General features: G+C 42.0%; 2 protein-coding genes across 3 annotated transcripts; both read right to left on the bottom strand.

The window, feature by feature from the left end:
• Positions 1-3,196: 3,196 nt before the first annotated feature.
• Positions 3,197-6,994, bottom strand: LOC117834255 (GTP-binding protein YPTM2). Its single transcript, XM_034713878.2, has 8 exons — positions 6,760-6,994; positions 5,711-5,783; positions 5,086-5,133; positions 4,938-4,985; positions 4,200-4,271; positions 3,954-4,109; positions 3,738-3,841; positions 3,197-3,646 (listed from the first exon to the last, which is right to left on the bottom strand). The coding sequence occupies exons 1-8, from the start codon at positions 6,771-6,773 to the stop codon at positions 3,550-3,552; spliced, it is 612 nt and encodes a 203-aa protein (XP_034569769.1). The 5' UTR covers positions 6,774-6,994; the 3' UTR covers positions 3,197-3,549.
• An 11,117-nt stretch (positions 6,995-18,111) lies between these two features.
• LOC117838378 (mediator of RNA polymerase II transcription subunit 7a) lies at positions 18,112-20,890 on the bottom strand. Of its 2 annotated transcripts, XM_034718501.2 has the most exons (7): positions 20,553-20,890; positions 20,150-20,188; positions 19,701-19,855; positions 19,549-19,618; positions 19,173-19,339; positions 19,005-19,078; positions 18,112-18,411 (listed from the first exon to the last, which is right to left on the bottom strand). In XM_034718501.2, exons 3-7 carry the CDS (start codon positions 19,842-19,844, stop codon positions 18,342-18,344), a joined length of 525 nt encoding a protein of 174 aa, XP_034574392.1. In that variant the 5' UTR covers positions 19,845-19,855; positions 20,150-20,188; positions 20,553-20,890; the 3' UTR covers positions 18,112-18,341. The 2 variants fall into 2 exon arrangements, with proteins under 2 accessions (XP_034574392.1, XP_034574315.1); XM_034718424.2 differs by lacking the exon at positions 20,150-20,188 and having other exon boundaries at positions 20,553-20,875.
• Between the last annotated feature and the right edge of the window lie 561 nt (positions 20,891-21,451).

Below are 21,451 nucleotides of genomic sequence, written 5' to 3'. Positions count from 1 at the left end.
CAGGAACAAACGAAACGCCAGCTGCGACGACGAGCTTGTAGTTGTTGCAGGAGGAGATCAGAAAAATTTTCGGTTTGTCAGGTCAAACACCGTGTTTCCATGCGCTGTCCCCTCATGCCATTAGCTGGAATTCAACTCTTGCCTCCCGCATTGTCGCCGGACCTGACGGCCTGATGCGATCGAGCTCTCCCGTTAGCAGACATGTTCGGCGATTTTTAAGCATCAGTAGTGCCGATCATTTCGTGCAGTAAACAAACCGTGTTCATAATAGGCCGGCGAGTCAGGTCGCAAGCCATCGAGGCCTACACGATAACACGAACGTCAAAGGTTCCACAACTCAAAGGGATCGGCACGAACTTTGTTTTTGCATATGAACGTACGGGTACGGACTGGAGACCGGGGTCGTTGGGCAAAATATGTTTGAAACGCAACCGCATTTTGAACTGGAACGAGGAGCGAGGTCAGATTCAAGACTGGCTCGCTAATCATTTCGTGGTCTAATCGTCGTCCTCCAGTTTGGTCTCTGCATCCTATCCGACAAGGCAGAGCACCCTCTACAGTACAAAGGCTCCTTTCACCTATTCACAGGCTCGACCCTCCTTTTCTTTCTTTTTTTTTCTTCCGACACAGGCACACAGCTAGTGAAAGCCGTTTCCTGACGAAAGTCCTTTTCAGTGTTATTTTCATTTCTTTTAATCTCTCTTTTTCCTCTTCTTTTTGCAAAAGTACCCTTTTTTTAAAAGCCCTTTGAAGTTAGGCAACATATCAACACCATGAATCGGATCTACTACAAAACATGAATTGCGTTCATCGTAAATTGCCAGGATCAGTGCACGATGGGGCAAGTTGATGCACGCCCAGATCTCAACGGTCAAAACTCCATTACCAGGACAGCAGAGGACAAGGTGCTCGAGGCCTTTTCAGGTGTGCCCGAAATGGTTCCCAGTGACCAATCAACAAGCGGAATTGTGGATTAGTCTCATCGTGGTCGTGGATGATCATGGTGGACGGAGACGAGCAATGGGACGATAAAAAAAAGGGGGTCGCATTGTTAATTCACGGCGTGAACAATGCCAGTTTTTGACGTGAGGAACGTGAGGGAAAAGATGGGATCGGGTGGCAGCGATCGATCCCCCGCGAGAGAGAGATGGATGAAAGCGAGGGTGAGTTGGCCACGTACGCTAACCACCACACGGGACCGGAGACTAATGGTAATGGACGTCGCGTTCTTCGGGCCAAGTTGTTTAGTTGTCTCTCGTCTCCCCACTGACCTCGCCACTACTGTTCCTAAAATAATGGCTTCTTTGCTTGGGAAGTTGGGAACGACGCTGTACTTGCAGTTGCAGATAACTTTACTAGCTAGCCAGGACCAGCTTGTGCACAAAAAGAAAGGAACTGCTGCGTCTCCGTCCAACTTTTTTATTTTTTTTTAAAAATCCTTATACTATATGGGCGTTGACAAATGCTAAGTACCAAAGCATGGTGTAAAGTGTTGTCGAGATCCTAACTATGCGAGCATGATAACTTAATCGCTCTCGAATCATGGAGCTTCTCAGATCCAAGAGAGCTGCTTGCAAGGTTTGGCAGTTCTTGCGTTCTGCCGTCCTCATTTTTTCTCGAATAAGTACACAGTTGTGCATGTGCCATCTTCTTCATCCACGCCAATACGATCACGGCCTCTCTGATCGTAACATTTTCCTGGAGCATTTCCCCCCTGTCTCCTTTGCCGGATTCGCAGGAATATTTGGGGGGCACGCGGGAACAGCCACGGAAATTGGATCTTGCTTCCGAATGCCCCACCCCCCCGTGCAGAAAAGCAGCGGCCACCGTGCGTGTTCCGCGTGCTGAATTCCGTAGCTCTCCGCAAGGAGCGCCGCGTTTTTCCGGGCGAATCTTGCGGGGGTGGCGCGCCGGCGAGATGGGCACGGCCACTACTCGGCTTTCCGTAAAGCGAGCGCCAGAGGGAATCGCCACGTTGTGGCGGTGCTGGTTCGTGGCTTGACGTCAAGAAGATCTCATAGTCGAATGCGCTCGTGGACTTGTCGTGATTTTGATCTGGAGCGGTAGAGCCGGCGGTGCATCTTTGGAGTACCATGGTGGTGGTGCATCAAGGAGCACCATGGTCCATCGTGGTTCATACAGTGCGGTGGTGCATCAAGGAGTACCATGGTGCGTCGTGATGCATCATGCATGTTGTAAGGAAGTGAGCTTGTGTGGGAGGTGTGGTCGTGCACTCTTAGCTTGACGCCAAGAAGATCTCATAGCCGAATGTACTCGTGGACTCGTCGTGACTTTGTGGACTGTAGGACAGGGCGGTGGTGCATCAAGGAGCACCATGGTGCGTCGTGGTTCATCCAGGTCCTAGGAGGTTAGGACGATAAGATGCATGTTGCATGTTGCAAGGAAGTGAGCCTAGCTTAAATAGTTCGTGTGGGAGGTGTGGTCGTACACTCTGACTATTAGATTTGAGTCCCCTCTATAGGTGACTATTTCTCTTTTAATGAAAAATCTAGATCCTTCTAGGTTGATCTATCTCTTTTTTCATCATGCATGTTGCATGTAAGCATGTCCATGTTGCTCCATTTTGGGGGGTGGGGCCACGGGTAGATCTCCACGAGAAGCAGGAGACCCCAGCTTATGCCAAGCGTGAGCACGGCGTTGCTCTGCCCTGTAAACTCTTCAAACATGTTCTTAATATACAGTGATGCAATGACGTAAACTCTTCAAGCATCTTTCATAATACAATGGTGTTACTATGTATAGTCCTGCGTATTCAAGAAAGAAAGAAAGAAAGAAAAAAGCTCGACACTGATTTTGCCAGCCTTTCAGAGATTTATGTGATGACTCATGAGCTTTTAGGTGAAATTTCTGGAAAGCCACTGAAGTTTTACATACTAATATAATAATAGTAGTATATTCAACGAGAAATCGAGAAGATCGCAATTGCTCAGTGTCCCGACAGAAGAATATCGCTTCACTTGTCAAACTTTATTATCTGATGCTAACATGGGACACCACAGGGCACAGCAATTGGCGGTGGTGGCGGGCCCTGCGGCAGGTCATGGTCCTCTGCTATGCACGCCAAAGCACTGCATTCTAGAGGAGGAAAAAGGCGCATCATATCCATAGATCAGTGCGAGACCACGAGGGCCTGTCACGAGGCACCATGATTGCAGATGAATATGACCACTCAACATGCAAAAGAAAAACATGTTTCCCACACTGGAATTCCATCTCACTATGAATACGCAACTAGGGATTACAATAGCTGTTCACAAATGCAACGAGTTACTTTATAAACAGTTAGGCTGTAAGATAGAAAAGAATGAAGGTAATAAACTGTTGCTGTTTGCTCCTTAAGTTGAGAGAGCACTGCAGGGCCTCTCTACGGTGATGTTACACATCTGCAGCTCTCTAACCATCTGACCAACGAAGAGATACTATCAGCAAGGGCATTTCCTGAACAAATTATGCAAATACATCTTTCATGCGTGCACAAACGGTACTAATAGCGTGTCGTTTACAAGGAACCAAAGCAATAAGGAGATCTTAGGACGAGCAGCAAGAAGTCTTCTGGTTGACAGGCTGCCCGCGGATCTGCACGGTGGCTGGCCTTGCGTTTGACGCGGCTGGTTGGCTGGCCATCCTGAGAACAGCAGAAGGTAGGATTTTGATAAACCCAGTAGAATCTCAAGATAACAAAAGAATATTGAGCACTTTAGAAATGTTGGCTATACCTGTCCTTGATGGATGCGGCCATAGCCATGAAGGCCTGCTCAACATTGATGGCGTTTTTCGCACTCGTCTCCATGAATGGGATGCCCATCTCATCAGCAAACGCCTGAATGGTGTTTTTAATCAATTGTAAATGTCTAAACAAGACCTAGGGGTGTGGTGGACACGAACAATTGCAGTCATTGTCATGATTCGTTCATGAAATTTGGAGAACTTACCTTTGCTGTCTCAGTTGCCACAACTTTGTTGGCAGTTAGATCACTCTTGTTCCCAACAAGCAGCTTGTTAACACTGTCGCTTGCATAACGATCGATTTCGTTTAACCATTGCTTCACATTGTTGAAGCTTTCTTGGTCTGTAACATCATATACAATCTGCAAGCAATCAAAAGTTACAAATAGTATCATAAAGTGATCAAGAGGGTTAAGTTTCAGAAAGACTACTAGTTCAGAAGGTCAACTTACAATGATTCCATGAGCTCCCCGATAGTAACTGCTAGTGATTGTCCTGAAACGCTCTTGCCCAGCAGTATCCCACTGTAGCAATTACAGAACCATGTGAGCTGAAGGATTACACAGTAGCTGTGTCATATTGGTACTTCTCCTAGAAATCTAGATTGCTGCGCGTTGCTATGTGAATTAGATAGACTATGATATTCTCTCAACGTGCTATAGCGAATAGCAATGTAAGTTTGTTACCACGAAATGCCAAATTACACTTAGATTCATAATTTTTCACAAAAACAATTCATGGAAAATGTACTATCAGTTTGTCACTATTACATATTGACAGCAAAATTTGACAGACCCAACCAAACTCATCTATAAAAAAAATTCTTCTTCAAATAATAGCATATCAGCTTGCAGAACAGTATCAAAAGTTCAACACCCTCAATCCTAATCATGAGGACAGACCAAGTACGGATCCCTATTCACTACGTAAATTTGTGATCATGCTAATTGCTAGAGATAAATAATTAGTCACTTGTGCAATGAAGCAACCAGAATCAATATGCAATAAGGTATATGAACAGTGGAAATATCGTTTCCATGGTTAGAGAACATGGGTTCGTGTGCTATTAGTGGGAACCAATGTTACATCACGTTCAAACTTATTTACTACACAATTAGCCAACATATAACTATTTTCCTACCATAGCTACCACGAGAAAGTATCAACTGAATACAGCGCAGCAGTCTTACAATTTGAAGCTTTATGGTTTTCCCATCTTGCTCTACTGTCCGAATTTTCTGCAAAAAGATAAACTTATTGCTAGGCTACAAAGAAAACTTGAATTGAAGTATATGAATTCTTTTCAGGAGTAAGTAAATGAATTTGAAATGGACTTACAAAATCAACTCCAATTGTGCTGATGTAGCTGTCCAGATATGAATCATCCTAATCATAAACAAACAGTGTATCAGTAACGTTCAGTCTACTCCCTCCATCACAAAAAACAAGTCGTTTTAGGATTGTCCTAAGTCAAACTTTTTTAAGTTTGACCAAGATTATAGAAAAAACTACATATATTTATGGTATGAAATAAGTGCCATTAGATTTATCATGAGATGTATTTTTATAATATACCTATTTGATGCCATAAACATTGATACTTTTCTCTATAAATTTGGTCAAAGTTGAGAAAGTTTGACTTAAGACAAACCTAGAATGACTTTTTTTTTGGGACGGGGGGAGTATGTGAGACAATATTTGGTACATTAAGCTTCAAAGGTGATACGTTAATATAAGTAATCTATAGTCCTGCAAAGTGATGAAACAGAAACATCAAAAGGACCTCTCCAGGATATGGATACTTGTAACCAATATTTTTTGGCTGCAGCTGTAAGCTTAAGTCAAATAGTGGATATTTCTTCCAATGTACATTTATTTATATCTCAACAACTACACTGCAGAAATTCACCATTGCAGTATGAACTACCAACGAGCAATCATGAGAAGAGATGGGAGCTCTCACCGCAAATCTGAGAAGCAAGCAGGACTTCCCAACACCAGAATCACCAATAAGCAAAAGCTTGAAAAGGTAGTCGCTGAAATTGCAAAAAGGAAAACAGGATTAAGTAGTGCATTACATTAACAGGATGCATTACTAGCAGATCATGATGGCTGCCATCACTTCACCAATAAGAAAGAATTACCAGTATTACAACATAAACGTGCTCAACTAGTCCTATTCAGAATTGTTTTACCTTTTTAAGTTCCAAAATTTCATTGTTTCGGCCCACGAAGATTTTGAGTACGCATATGAAGAAAGAGACCAATCTATCATGCGTGATACACAAATGACATATATTTCTAGGATCAATTCCTTTAGTAGTAGAGTTATCAGTCTTTCTGATGGTTCAGCAATGCTACTATGGTACTATTAAGATTTGGTAAACAAGACAATACTCCAATATTTGGTACTCAACACTTTCAACATATGCACTCCATATCGGCCATATATAGAGAATCAAATGCTTCTGTGCCTGATAAGAAATAACTTTAGTGTTCTTTACATAAGTGCAAAATCTGCAAACCATTTAACAAATGCAGGATTCTTTTGCACGTGTTCACGCAGTAAAAAAGAAGTCATTGCGAAATATAAACATAATTCATATAACACAATGATGACTGTGTTCCCATTGTGATGTTCCCTGCCTCCAGAATTTTTCCCGGAAACATATGCCTTAACACAACAGTGCATTCTCACCACGCCCTACGAATCAACGCATAATTTAAACCGAGCAAACACACCCCTCATCAACAAGCTAAACCACATAAGTTCCTCCATGAAGGTAGCCGCGGCCACAGATAGGCCTTCCATTCACGAAATCCTAATTCGGAACACGGGTACCCAGATCCAGATCGAAAGCTGGTGAGACCTACCAGCGCGCACCTGATCAGAGAGACCCTGAAAGTTACAACCGAAACTACGCAACCACAGCAAATTACGAGAGCGAGAACCTACACAGATCACAGGGACGAGCGGGGGAGGTAAGGGGAGAGGAGGATCGGAGGCCTTACTACTCGGGATTCATTGTCGAATCAAATCTGGCGGAATCGCTCGCCTGCCGCGGGTTCGAACGGAGCCGGAGGGAGAGGGCGCGGTCCGAACGAATTGATGGATCTGGGGGAGGAAGAGGAAGGGACGCGGGGGGGCAGGTGGTTGGAGAAGCAAACGTGGGAGATTTTCGAGGGGCCGAACGATAAATACTCGAGGGCGTACCGCGTAGCCGCGAGGGTCGTCGCTGCCCTCGCGGGAGGGAGGCGTCGGCCGCGCGTTTGCTTCGGTGCGACGGACCCCGGGACACGGGCGGCCGTGATGGCCAGGCAACGTGCCCGGTTTGACCTCAGCGATCCCCCCGTGCGCGGCACGAGTTTGCTAGTACGGCAGAGAGCCAGGAAATCGTGCGATTCGCGACCCGATTTGCATGACGGGACGATCCAACGGTTGAGATATGTCTCCATGTTTGCGTCCCGGCTGCAGAATGGAGTGCTAGTTGGGTACAGCAATGTTGATTCAGTTAAAGTTGATTGTTGCTTTGACTCCACCCAGAAGGTTCTAGATGTTGTAGCAGCCTCTCTTTCATTTTGTTCACACTTTGTTTCTTGGCCAAGTTGATGATTATTCGATTCGAAGCATGCCCCGCTGATCTTCTTTCGTGCTGAAGGAATCCGTCGTCAGTTCGTCACTAGTCAAGCCAACAGTCGATATTGCTGGACCACAGTTTTAGCGCTCTGCCGGCCCAAAATAAAACAAAAGGAACCGGCCCAAGAAGCAACTAGTAACCAGGATAACTAAGCGGAATGCGTACCAGTAACCACAATAAGCAACTATAATACTGTGTCGCAATATTTGTAATTACTGATACTGACAAAACCGCAGCAGGAAGACACGAGCTCATAGAAAATATAGGATGCAAAAATATAGGATGCAGAGGATGTGTGGCCACAGACGATGGCATAGCTAGTACTCCATCCTAAATTACAATTCATTTTTGCTTTCAGAGATACAAAAACTTCCCTCCATCCCAAATTACAATTCGTTTTCATTTTCAGAGATACATAAACTTTTACTATGTATTTAGACATAGTATATATCTAGGTGCATATGTAAAACTATATAACTAGAAAAGTCAAAACGAATAGTAATTTGAGACGGAGGGAGTAATCACTAATCAACACTGGGCTTATAACAAACTAGTCCGGTGCACTTTTACAGACCACATCTTGTAACACCAGGTTTAATCCCTTGCATTTGACCCACCTGTTTCGGCATGCAATCGCATAGCAATATAAAATAAAATTAAAGAAACTTCTAAAGTATGGGCATCAACCACACAATCCGCTAAGACATAAATATCAACTGCGACAGCAACTCCCAGCTGCGAAAAGGTACGGAACATAAATATCACAGTTAAGCATGAAGTAGCTGGAGGAGTATGTTAGCATTGACCATCAATGTACAAGATTCAGTGATCAAAGCTGGAAATACAATAAGGAGACAACAGACACCACAAGAAGCAAGTAAAGATCTCTGGCCTCTGGGTTGTCTCTGCCAGGGAATTACTACACACACTATCGAACTCATAGAGCACTAATCTGTCTTCTGACAATCAAATGGCATCAGCCTAATTAGTTTGGCTTCCATCCAGGACAAGAAGTGATTCGCTACGCAGCGTTTGCGCTTCCTGCCTCCTCCTGAAGTAAGAAATACTCAATGAGTTGTCAAAATACGACATTTATGCAGTGATTAATTATTATGGTCCCTGAGATGAAGGTTACTCACAAAAATAAGGCACAGCATACAGGATACTATAAAATGTGTATTCAAGGCAGCAAAATCAACTTTATCAAATGCATGAATGCCATGTTCTCTACCATTTCTTATCAAAACTATCAGCCACCCATCTCCTGAACTACAATATACATTTCAAGCTGAAGCAGTCAACAAGTAGTTAATGGTCCTTCGGTATTGCAACGGATAACTATAATCCACTTCTTAGTTCTTTACTATGCAAAAGTTGCAATGCGGTGGTACAAGAAAAAAGACACAAAAAGATTTTTACAACATTTGTGAACCAGGAAGCGTGTCTGGACACAATACATTTTCCAACTTATGCAGCCGAGCTAAAGAAGGACTAGTTACTCGCTGTTTTATATCTTCAATTGCTTGCTTGTGGCGCTGAATTTGGCTCTCAAGTATGTCAATCAACGTGTCCCTTGCCAAAAAAGATATTAAAGAATGTAAAAGAAGGGCCAATTACTCACTGTTTTATATCTTCAATCGCTTGCTTGCGGCGCTGAATTTGTCTCAAGCATGTGAATCATTGTGGCCCTTGCCTAAAAGGTATTAAAGAATGTAAGTACATTTCTGGGAATTGCAGAAAAATACAACACCATATGGAACAAAAACTCAGGCTCACAAGTCACACCTGATGAGGCCGTAGGGAATTGAGAAGATGGTGCAAGTTCTGGAATATGAGTGAAATATTTTAGAGTTCCAGGGCAACCACCCTAGTCCATATGCATTACACAACAGGACATAAAAGGTTTTGAGTTCATTACAAGGCTCCGCTTGAGCTCACACTTTCGGAGAGGCATCAACACTTCCAAAGCCTAAACACAAAGCTCAGTTTGAAAGAGTCGAGTACACCCTGAACACTACCCAGGTGGGAAAAACAAACACAACCAGTCCACCACATCGATGTGCAGCTGGGAGCACACCTTGTCCCGATGCCACACAATGCTCTAGAGCAACCAGTAAATAGACAGAGGCCAACAATGTTAAGAAAGTTCACATAACAAAAGGAGGCTTCAGAGAAGCACCATCGTGCAGCTCTGCATTGATTTTTGCAACGCCATAGCTGCAGAGCCTGCCATCTGCATATTGGGACTGATGATCAGGGTATATTGTAGAGGTGCTCCAGCTCCATCCGGTCGCAGTTCGGCACCTCAATCAAGTACCAGCCCATGAAATCTGCGCTGGTTTTGAAGCTAGCTCCCTCAGCGAGGCAAGCAAGCCCTCTGTGGAGGGTCCTTAGCTCCCTTTTGAAGGTCTCTTCACCCTGCGAGCATACTGAGTGAAATATCTTCTACCCTGCGAGCATACTGAGAAGGTCTCTCCACTAAAATATTGCAGACTTGATATTGAAGAACAAGGGCAGCAACAAGTTAATGATAATTTAAGTGAACAAGTTGATGTCATTGATATTGCTACAGAGAATGAAAATTTACGGCCTTCCTCTCAACCTGAAAATTCAATTGATGATGTGCAAGAAGATTCTATTGATGATGTCTTTGATCCTAGAACTTGGGAAAATCTTGATAAAAAGGGTAGAGATATATTGATTGAAAAGGGGCCAGTGAGAGAATTGAATCTTGAGTTCCCCATAGATGCTCTTAATAGACGTTTTACATATGCTTAGTACTCCAGAAAGTTAAGCAATGGTGAGGTGGTTGATAGAAAATGGTTGGTTTACTCTAAACATGTGGACAAAGTTTTTTGTTTTTGCTTCAAATTGTTCAAATCAAGTCAGAGCAAAAGTTTGCTAGCACATGATGGATTCAGGGACTGGAAACATCTTAGTGTTAGACTCAAGCAACATGAGAATAGTGTTGAGCATATAACAAACATGAATACTTGGAATGAACTTAGGCTAAGGTTGAGCAAAAATAAAATAATTGATGATGATTTGCAATGGGAAATTCCAAAGGAGAGAGAATGTTGGAGACAAGTTTTAGTAAGAAATTGTTTCTGCAGTCAAGTTTCTTGCTAAACATAATTTTACTTTTCGAGGGAAAAATGAGAAACTATATCAAGATAGCAATGGTAACTTTTTGGGCACAGTTGAAATGATGAGTGAATTTGATCCCGTGATGCAAGACCATATTAGGCAGATTTAAAATAGTGAGATTGATCATCATTATCTTGGGCATAAAATTCAGAATGAGATGATTTCTCTTCTTGCAGATTGTGTGAAACAAACTGCATTAAAGATCATCAAGGATGCCAAGTATTTTTCTGTGATTTTAGATTGTACTCCAGATGTGGGCCATGAAGAACAAATGACTCTAATTATTCGGTGTGTCAATATGTCGAGGAATGTTCCAAGGGTAAAGGAGTTCTTCCTAGAGTTCTTGAAGGTAGATGACACATCAGGTTGGATCTTTTTAATGAATTAAAGAATGTATTGGCCTCTCTTGAATGAATTGAATGAATTAAAGAATGTATTGGCCTCTCTTGATTTGAATATTGATGATGTGAGAGGACAAGGCTATAATAATGGTTCAAATATGAAGGGTCCTCACCAAGGTGTTCAGAAGCGCTTGCTTGAAATTAATCGAAGAGCACTATACATGCCGTGTGCATGCCATAGTCTGAATCTTACTCTTTGTGATATTAGAAAATCTTGCAGGTAAACTATTATTTCTATTATGCATTGTTTTCATATAATATGCCATGACTTGGGAAAAGTTTGAAACTTACTATTTGTTAAATCTTGCAGCCAAGCTATTTCTTTTTTTATCTCATCCAACGTATATACACATTGTTTGCAAAATCTACCAAAAGGTGGAAGATTTTGATGGATAATGTCCCAGGATTGACAGACACACACGTCCAAGAAAACTTGACTAGCTCCACCTATTGTACGGCTGACCCCCGAGTCGAAGCCGAGCCTGTCATGCAAGTTTCATAGCCTTGAAATCCATTTGCACCACCCAACACCCAAATCATACCTAGGGTCTATTCCAAAACCTAGTCGATATGCCGCCAACCAAAATCTTAGATATCAATAAAATCTAGCCATCATGATGCCTGTCAAAAACCCTAGAAAATCCATTCCTTATTTCTTAGAATTCTTCTCAAAATTCAACAATTTTATCCATTTATTTATGTAGAAACTTATTCCTAAATAATTAACAAACCATTTCATCTTTTATCCGGGGATTATCATTTAGATAATTCCCAAAGCGTCCATCAACAGTCCTATTCCATTTTCTTTAGTCATATATTATTTGCTACAATTGATTGTATATTCGTATGTTTGTGTGAACCAAGGACATGACCAAGACCTGGCCATAAGCCAAGGATCCAGAAGATATGAAGGTCGGGCCATGAACAAGACGTGTAGAAGCGTTCACCTGACCAGGCTCTGACAAGAAGCTGAGAATCCAGAAGGCAAGAAGCCGAACCCCTGGTCAACCTAGGAAATGTCAATGAAGGCCAGTCCTAGCACCTTCTTCCTTGATCATATTTTTATCTTATATTTTTCATAAATATTAAAAGTTGCCAATATAATAACTTGACTTGCATAATTTTATAAAACCATAGGAGCAACCCACATCTATTCTCTTCCTTGCCTTGACTTGGAGCCACTTCTAGCCAAAAATCCCATAAATGACCCCGATCATGACTGGATCAACGATCGAGCGTTATTTTAGAAATAGAATATCTTACTAATATCAATATACAATGTTTTTCAAGGAAAATCCTAAATGTGTGCGTTTTGTAGAAAAACATAAAAAGAACCAACTAAGGGTTAGATACTATTAAGGAAGAGACTTGGGAGTCGGGGGACAGCCTTGGTGGAGGATCCTGTCTTAAGAGCTTACTTCGGTCATATAAGGACCGATTCATGGGCAAATCTTTCTAGTGAAAGCGTGCAACCATACGTGCCGAAAAGGTACAGTCTTTGGGAGTGCCTGTCCATGTGAAGCCTTGATTCACACCCCACCAGCTAAACTAGGGATGAAAATGGATCGGATACGAATGGATATTGCGGATACAAATATATATAGTTATTTTTTTTCTTAGATCGAATTCGGATACAAATAGTGACAAGATGTGTTGAATATTGTTATTCATCCTATTAGGATCTTAGAAATGAAATTTTGAGTATCTAGATTTGGATATGGTACGGATATTGAATGTCCGGATTCGGATACGAACTTACCATTTGAGTTTATCCGAATCTTACCATTTGAGTATCTGAACCCCTTCGGTCGGACGAACAGGTGGATAATATCTGTACCATTTTCATCCCTAAGTTGGACCTAGTAAACCATCTCAAGAGGCCACAGTGGGCAACAGGTAGACTAGAGCAGGACCTTGGCATAGCCCCAGGTCTGGTCGGCATTGGTCATAGGTTGAGGTCCGGAGGACCTGGTGGCATTGTATGCCATGTTATGATGATGCATTTGTTTCCCAGGTAGTGTTCCTGTGTGGACGTGATACGACCCCTATTTAGACACCAGCCGTATCTGTGGATGGAGCTAGATTTTATTTAGCAACTTTCTGAATTTATTTAGCAACCGGAAGGAAGCACCTACATAACACCCTAAAATTCGTTACACAACTTATTTAGCAACTTTCTGAATTTTCTATATTTTATTTAAGGCTTATTTAAATTCCTAGGATTTAATTGGAATTTCCATAGGCTAATTGAATTTAAATATCATATCCAATAATTTAGTCCAAATGAGTGTGTGTTTCATGCATTCATGCATGTGCATTTTGGTGTCTCATGAGTGTAAAAATTTTAAAAATGCGTTATGCGAGGTTTAGGTTTTTCTGAGAATTTATTCTCTTGTTCCTAGAGCTAAATCTAATTTTTATAAGGTCCTACATAGTTTTTCCCTAGCTTTAAATATTTTATTTGGATTTTCCGTGTCCCAAACCATATTATTTTAATTCCTGAAATAAAAAAAAGGAGAATATAAAACCCGACTCCTACCCTAACTATAAATATACCCGGTAATCTCCTCGACGTTCGCTTTCCAACCCCGCAAACCCAATCTCATTTTGCAAACCCTAACTTCCTGGGTTCGACGCCGAATTTTTGGATCTCCGGAACTCCAACAAACTTTCCGACGAGAACTTTGACAAGCAAATACACCATAAGGTGAGGACACCATCGCATTCGTCTCGTCGGTATCGCTGTTTCACCATCTTATGCGAGTGTAATGAATCATGGTCATCGCTCCCCTTCTAGTCTCTCGTTGTCCCTCTGTTTCATAGCACCGGCCATGGTCGACACTTCCCAAGCCGCAGAAGTGCCGCCCCTCTTGCTCGGCCGCCCGTGTGCCCGCGCCTGAGTCGCGCTCGCTCAACCACCTGCTCCCCCTACCTGCGCCCGCACTTTCCTACCTCCACGCCCCTAGCTGCCCCGCGCCCTCGCACCGCCAGCCGTTCGCTTGTGCACCCGCGCTAGTGCCACCAGCACCGTCCCAAGCCCCCATTGCCACGAGAACAACCGTCGCTGCTCTGGTTTGGAGCTGGAAGATGACCTTTTTGCGATTTGATCCCCGAAGAAGCATGTAATTAATTGTAGTAGTTAGGTGTCTTGTAACTTTTGTGAAAAAAGCCCTCGGAAAGTATAGATTCTCTCATTATAGTTCGATTTTAGCTTTTTATGTGTTAGGCCTCGTGTTTATATGTGTATTTACATTTATGCCCTTGGTTTTCACAGTTAAGCCCTTGGAAGTTTCTAAAACTTGCCAACAAGCCCCTAACCTTGTTTAGTGCATATCTTTCGCGTTTTAACTCCATTTTGAGTGATTCTTCTGCTCAAGTGTTCATAATAACGTATATAATAGTTTGTACCACTTTTTAGTTCTACTATTTCTATTGGTGTATTGTTTTTCATTTTTTGTATTGCTTTCTTTGCATGTACTTCTGTGATGCGTATAGAGTGCGCCGTTCAAAGAATTCATAGAAGATCAAGGCTTTGAAGGCTCTGAGCAGCAGTAGGGCTCTAAGGAAGGCAAGTGTCCTTGGTCATTCCCGTTTATACCTAAATGACATGCAATTTATGCACAGTATTTATCTATCGCTTGCATTAAAATGATGGGTTCCTATTAAGGATGATGCCTAGTCTCTTTTGATCATACCTTGCAGTCGGGTTGTTTTAATTAAATTTGTTGGTAGATGATGCTTAGTTTGCTCAACTGGGTTGGTAAAATGAACAACATGGTTATGTTTATTTATTTTTTTACTCTGTGTTCCTTTATGCTTTATTACAACACCACATCTATTAATTGAAACATGGAGAACCACCTAGGAAACCTTCTTACCTTGCCATGATCTTATCCTTATACATGGCAAAATTAGTTTCTTGAGATCTCCACAATCTTCTAAAATATTCCAAGTATGCATTGCATATTTCAACATGATTTATGGACAAAAGCAGCCCTTACACTTTGTTTTACTTAACTAAGGTTGGGACAGTGTAGATTTATTTCGCCTTTTTATGGAGCAGCAGTTATGAAACTAGTTAGTAGTTTATCAACTGTCTCCTACTAGACTACTGCCATGGGTTGGTGGTACGTTCTGGTATTTTCTGTTAGAGTTGGCTCTAGGGCTTTTTGTTTCGAGAAAAATTACTTGCATTTCTTTCACCGTCATGCGATTGACTCTTGCATGCGGTATTGCTGTAATTCGTTTCCATGCTATAGTACTAGCATGCACTTGGACCACTATTTCTTATATTGTAGGCATTCAAACTTGGAATGCTTTTGTATTACTGCATTTCTGATGTTATAGGTTCTGAAGCGAGATTCGGTCTTTGCTAGTTATCATACACTTATATTTGATGATTATGCAGTTCCTGTTAGCACTTAGACGTAGTCTTCCTAGTACTGTGAGACGTTGCTTTGTGTGCCCCGCAGTTCCATTTGCTCATCTTTGACCACTAATATATGTTAAGGAAATATTGTTGACCACGTTATTGATGCCACATGCCTTGACAAGCCGATAAGCATCTATTGAGGTAATGGGTACATGAGTTTGAAAGATTGTAATCCATATGCTGTCTGCCTTAATTGCGTAACTTGTCTGTGTGATAAATTTTAACTTGTTAGTGATCCAAATGATCTTCATTTTCCAAACACAGTATGTCTTTGAATTCGGAACTATATATTCTACTTTCCACTCCATGTGCCACCCATACGTGTAAAACTTGATAAGCTAGGCATATAACCATTGAACTTTTTGTTGCTGCTAAGATGGAGCCAGAAACTTCATTCCCGGAATTTTAGTGAAGGTATGCCAATTCAAATAAAATTTACCATTAGTTCTAAGAAGTGTGTTGTTCAGGAAACTCAACTGTGTGACAATCTCTTTACATAGCAGCAGTAGAGTCCTGCTTGATTGGTCTTAACCTACAGAGCTCTTTTAATAATTTACTTCCAAACTTTATGCTAAACTACTGTTCTAATTTCTAACAGTGGTCTAGAATAAGAATTAATGATATTCTACTGAGGTTGATATCTCGGAACTAGCAAACTGTTTTACTGCCTTGTTGAACGGGGATCATAAGGACTCAAAATTTCCATAAAGATTTAAAGCCAAGAGCTTCCTGGGTAGTTCACAAAAGGTTAGTGTTGAGCTGTGAAAAAAGATAGCTTGCAATCCTGTATCTGACTATCATAGTCTCATTGTGAGCTCAGGATATTAATGCTGCTCCCATTATGTGCTGTTTAGTCTTTTAGAATATTAGTCTTCTAATCTTGTGATGTTCGTAAAATGAATTACATAAGATTGCTTAGCATTCTTTAGGAAGAGCCTTAGAGATTAGCTACATGATTATTTGTTATTATAACTTTAGAGAGATACTTTCTAGACTATTGTGATGTGTATATTTTTCAAGTCGTCACCTAGGAGATGAGGCGTGCTGGAATTCTGTGTGTCCCCGCTGGCTCCGGTGTGGGTGGTGCAAAATTTGCTCCAGTAAACTGCGGCATTGTCGACCTTGGGGAGAGGAGGGGCAGCAGCTGCGGTTCATCAGAGATCACAGAGCAGTGAAGGAAGGAAGCGACCGGGAGGAGAGTTGCAGGTCGCAGTAGTGAACTGTAGAACAGGGGTGTGGAGGAAGCAAGAGGGCCGTAGGGGTAGTGGCCGCACTGGATCAGATGACCCTATACAGCATGGGCCCGAGGAGCATATGGGCTGGCTGGTAGGTTGGGAGCCCCTTCTTATCCTTTTGTTTTCCTTCCTTTTGCGTCCTCCACGCTGCTGGTTTGCAATTTCTTGGATTAGTATGACGTTGCCTTACCTCACCTCATAAGCGCCTGGCCAATTAGAAGGGGGTGGCAATATATGTTGTTTTCTGTCGCAGCTGATGGTATCCACACCCATTCCTTTGTGCATCTGTCTGTACGGTCTACCAATTGATCTAAATTAGGTCTAGATGAGTGATTCTTTGACACTTTCTTTCTGTGTGTTTTAGGAGTGTGACTTATCTGGAGTCCATTGCGGCTGATGGCTTCTGTTTTCTACTGAGGGGCTCCTGTAGTTAAGATAGTTTCATGGATTTATTTGCACTCAGACGGCAAGAAACTGTCCAGCCTGTTGTTACTGGGCATCTTATCATTAGCAACTTCAAACGGAGAAGCGTATGCATTGTGATTAAAAGCATTTCAGTAGTTGAGTGCAGGTGGCAGTGACATAGATACTCCAGTAATATTTTGTGGCGAGGCATTGCTGGATCACTTTTATGGATTACACAAGAGATTGTCCTAAATTGCAATCGAGCATTTGTGGATGTTCTAGACTCTTCTGCTACCCGTTGTGGGGTTCTCTCGTTCACATTATTAGTTATTGGAAGACGATGTTTTTTTATATGTCTGTTGATATACTGTTTGCCAATCCAATGGATTCGCGTGTTCTGATTTTTGCAAGTATTCCCATGCTCTTCGGTTGCAAGTTTTGCCTTTACGCCTCGGTAGGCGTGTTTGGCTCTGGTTGGCGGGACAGCAATCGTAGCCGTCAGTGGAAGGTCGGATGATCAGGATCTGAAACTTTTACGGGAAGAGGAAAACAGACGTGACGGGCTATTCACATGTTTGACGCTATCCCATAAACAGCCAAGCTAGTCATAGGAAGCAGAGCTTAGCGATAACCGTGCGCTGTAGTACGCCAAAAGCGTGGCGGACGTTTTGTCCGCCACAGGTTAGGCGCGGCTCTTGCGAGCTCTGGCGGCTACCAAACAGGGGAGCCTTTAAATTCAGATAACCCACAATCAGTAACTAAAATACTGCTTCGCAATATTTGTACTGACAAAACCGCAGCAAGTAGACACGGGCTCATAGAAAATAGGATGCAGAGGATGTGTGGCAACAAGACGATGGCATCGCTAGTAATCAAAACTGGACATATATAACAAACTAGTCCGTCGCACTTTTACAGAACACATTGGCTCTCGTAATACCAGGTTTAATCCCTTGGCATTTGACCGACTTGTTTCGGCGTGCAATCGCATAGCAATATAAAATAAAATTAAAGAAGCATCTAAAGTATGGGCATCAACCACACAATCCGCTAAGACTACAGACTAATGCAAGTATGCAACAGCAACTCCCAACTGAGAAAAGGTATGGAACATAAACATCACAGTTAAGCATGAAGTAGCTGGAGTATGTTAGCATCGACCATCAATGTAAGATTCAGTGATCAAAGCTGAAATACAACAAGGCGACAACAGACACCACAAGAAGCAAGAAATATCTCAATACCGTCTCTGGGTTGTCCCTGCAAGCAAACTTCTACACACACTATCGAACTCATAGAGCACTAATCTGTCTTCTGACAGTCAAATGGCACCAGCCTAATTAGTTTGGCTTCCATCTAAGACAAGCAGTGATTCGCCAAGCAGCGTTTGCGCTTCCTGTCTCCTCCTGAAGTAAGAAAATACTCATGGGTTGTCAAAATACTACATTTGTGCAGTCACAATTTACAATGAAAAAAAAAGATTTGCAAGCAAGCGATTAATTATTATGGTCCCTGAGACGAAGGTTACACACAAAAATGAAGCAGACATACAGGATAATGTATAAAATGTGTATTCAAGGTAACAAATCAACTTTATCGAATACCATGTTCTCTACCACTTCTTATCAAAACTATCAGACACCCATCTCCTGAACTACAATATACATTTCAAACTGAAGCAGTAAACAGTAGTTAAATGGTCCTTCGGTATTGTAACGGATAACAATACTTCACTTCTTCAGTTCTTTACTGTGCAAAAGTTGTAATGCTGTAGTAAAAGAAAAAAGACACAAAAAGAATTTTGCAACATTTGTGAACAAGGAAGCATGTCTGGACACAATCCATTTTCCAATTTATGCATCCAAGCTAAAGGACTAGTTGTTCGCTGTTTTATATCTTCCATTGCTTGCTTGTGGCGCTGAATTTGGCTCTCAAGCATGTCAATGAATGTGGCCCTTGCCTAAAGATATTAAAGAATGTAAAAGGAGCAGTTACTCACTGTTTTATATCTTCAATTGCTTGCTTCCGGCGCTGAATTTGGCTCTCAAGCATGTGAATCAATGTGGCCCTTGCCTAAGAGGTATTAAAGAATGTTACATTTCTGGGAATTGCACAAAAATACACCAATACACCATATGGAACAAAGACTAGGCTCACACGCTCACACCTGATGTGGCCGTAGGGAATTGAGAAGATGGTGTAAGTTCTGGAATATGAGTGAAATATCTTCTACCCTGCGAGCGTACTGAGAAGGTCTCTCCACTAAAATATCTGCCAGCTCCAAAATATGCAGTTGAAGCTCTCTGTTAAGGGTCCTCAGCTCCTTTTTGAAGTCTAAATTTAATCAATTTTCCAAAGAGGCAGCTCATTAAACCAAAGATACAAGTTATTAAGTACTCAAAATTGTAGAAACAACTTATTTGGTATAAAAAATTAAACTAGCTTATGCTTATAAATATTTCTAACATTCAAAAAATCACAGACATTTGAGATAAATATGCATACTCAGATAAACAGATCTATTTCTCAAGAACAAGACGCACCAATATTGGGACCCTTTGGATAAAGCTGGTGGAGACCTAGACTCTCCAAGCTTTGCAGCCCCTCATTTACCTAGATACCATGGAGACAAATCACAGTGAGTTTAGCAAAAACCAATAAGAGGGTAGCATGAAAAGTACAATAAGCAACATACTTTGCGCTCAACACCAAAGACTGTATATATTCCATCAATTGGCGGTGGAGGTTCTGGTGCAGATGAGGGATCTTGCTCGTAATCCTTGTAAAGTCGGTAAAATGGTGGAGGCGGAGGGTATGCTGATGATGTGGCCATTGCCATCTTGCCTTATTCTTCACAAAACCAGATATTGAATCAATAAAAACTTCTAGCTTTTCAGTTCTAATTTATTTAAGCTCAATGGATCAAATGTAACCTTAAGATGTGATTCATAAGTGAAATACAGGAGAAGCAAACATTTTCATACTACTGCCGATAATTCTTAAATTTCTATAATGAATACAAATAAGTATGGAGAAATTCTCAGGTTGTGGCTTAAGCCCATACATTACAAAAACAATACAGTTCAGACTCAGAAACCTTTCTGATTTGATTAATCAAAACAGCACAGCGTAGTGAGCGCTTACTCCCTATGTTACATGGATAGGCGGGTACGGCATTTCCACCTGAAAACTCCAATATGCGCATATGTTTCAGCATTTTTTTAAGAATAATAAATAGCAATGCATAACAAAGTTCACACTACCCTAGTGTAGCTAGTGAATTTCTCCATTGAGCAATAATTGCATTTCCAGAAAATATTGCTTACACCAGATTTAGGTTTCTCTAAAATGTCAACACGATCACATAGTGGAGCCTTGATGTCGGTTGCGGCCGCAGATACTACTCTAGCACTAGTGCTGCTCGATGCTGCCATCTACTCCTCAAGAAATGAAGAACATGTGGGGAGGAGGAAATCAACGAGGAAAATAACTGGGAAGGATCAATCCAGACTCCAGAGGAACACTAGATCTAGAAGGGGAAACTCACCGGAGATAACGGCGAGCGCTGGAGGTGGATGTTCGTCGCGAGCGGGGGGGAAGCGGCGCTCGAGCGTGCTGCGACGTCCGTAAGTGCTCGTCCAGTCCCCCTTGCCGGCGAGCGGCGGCGTTCGTGCGGGCAAGCGGCGGCGCTAGTGCGAGCGGGCGGGCGGCGGCTGCGTGGGACCGTTGTGCTGTGCTGCTGGCCTGCTGTGTGGGCTGGGCCGTATCACAAAATGTTGCCTACAAGAAACGAAGAGAGTCTGCGACCTGCCGGCAAACCACCGCATTTCTGAAGCTCAATTATCGTGATTCATACACCATCAAGCATATTGGTAGTCCACCTTCAATCGAAGAACGGGATATCCAATGAGCAAAACAGCAACACAAATCATCAATCGCGCAAGACGCTTTAGTCTAATGTAAAACTACAGCTTGTTTAAGCAAAAACAAGGCCCATGTAGTACGGCACAAATTGGCAGTTGGTGGTTGGTGAGGAAATAAGCTTCGGGCTAGCTGATTTATTGGCTCCGTCAGTTGCTGGTAAGCAAACCGTCAGCTAGCTGCAGCGCTCAGCTCCGCTACACGATTTCCTGTTAATCTGTTGGCGTAGATTCGCCTAAATGAACTAGTAGGAGTACTCTAGCAACAAGTGGGCATTAAACAAGCCTCTTTTACGGTACTTGTGTTAGAAAAAAAAGATTAGTATGAAAACATCTTATGGTCAAGATTAATTGTATCACTATAATATTTTTTTTACACTAAGATCGTTCCAAGTGGAATCTCACTTTTTTACAATATAATAATTACTAAATTACCTATAGTAATGGAAGGTTAGATCTTCCCTATACTACGTATTACATGGCACTGTCCTCGTACGAATACGAGCAATCCGTTTGAAAGAAATCT

This window comes from Setaria viridis, chromosome 1 (genome assembly GCF_005286985.2).
Source record: "Setaria viridis chromosome 1, Setaria_viridis_v4.0, whole genome shotgun sequence".
Lineage (NCBI taxonomy): Eukaryota > Viridiplantae > Streptophyta > Magnoliopsida > Poales > Poaceae > Setaria > Setaria viridis.
Note: the sequence above shows the minus strand (reverse complement) of the source record. Positions and strands in the feature narration are given on the sequence as shown.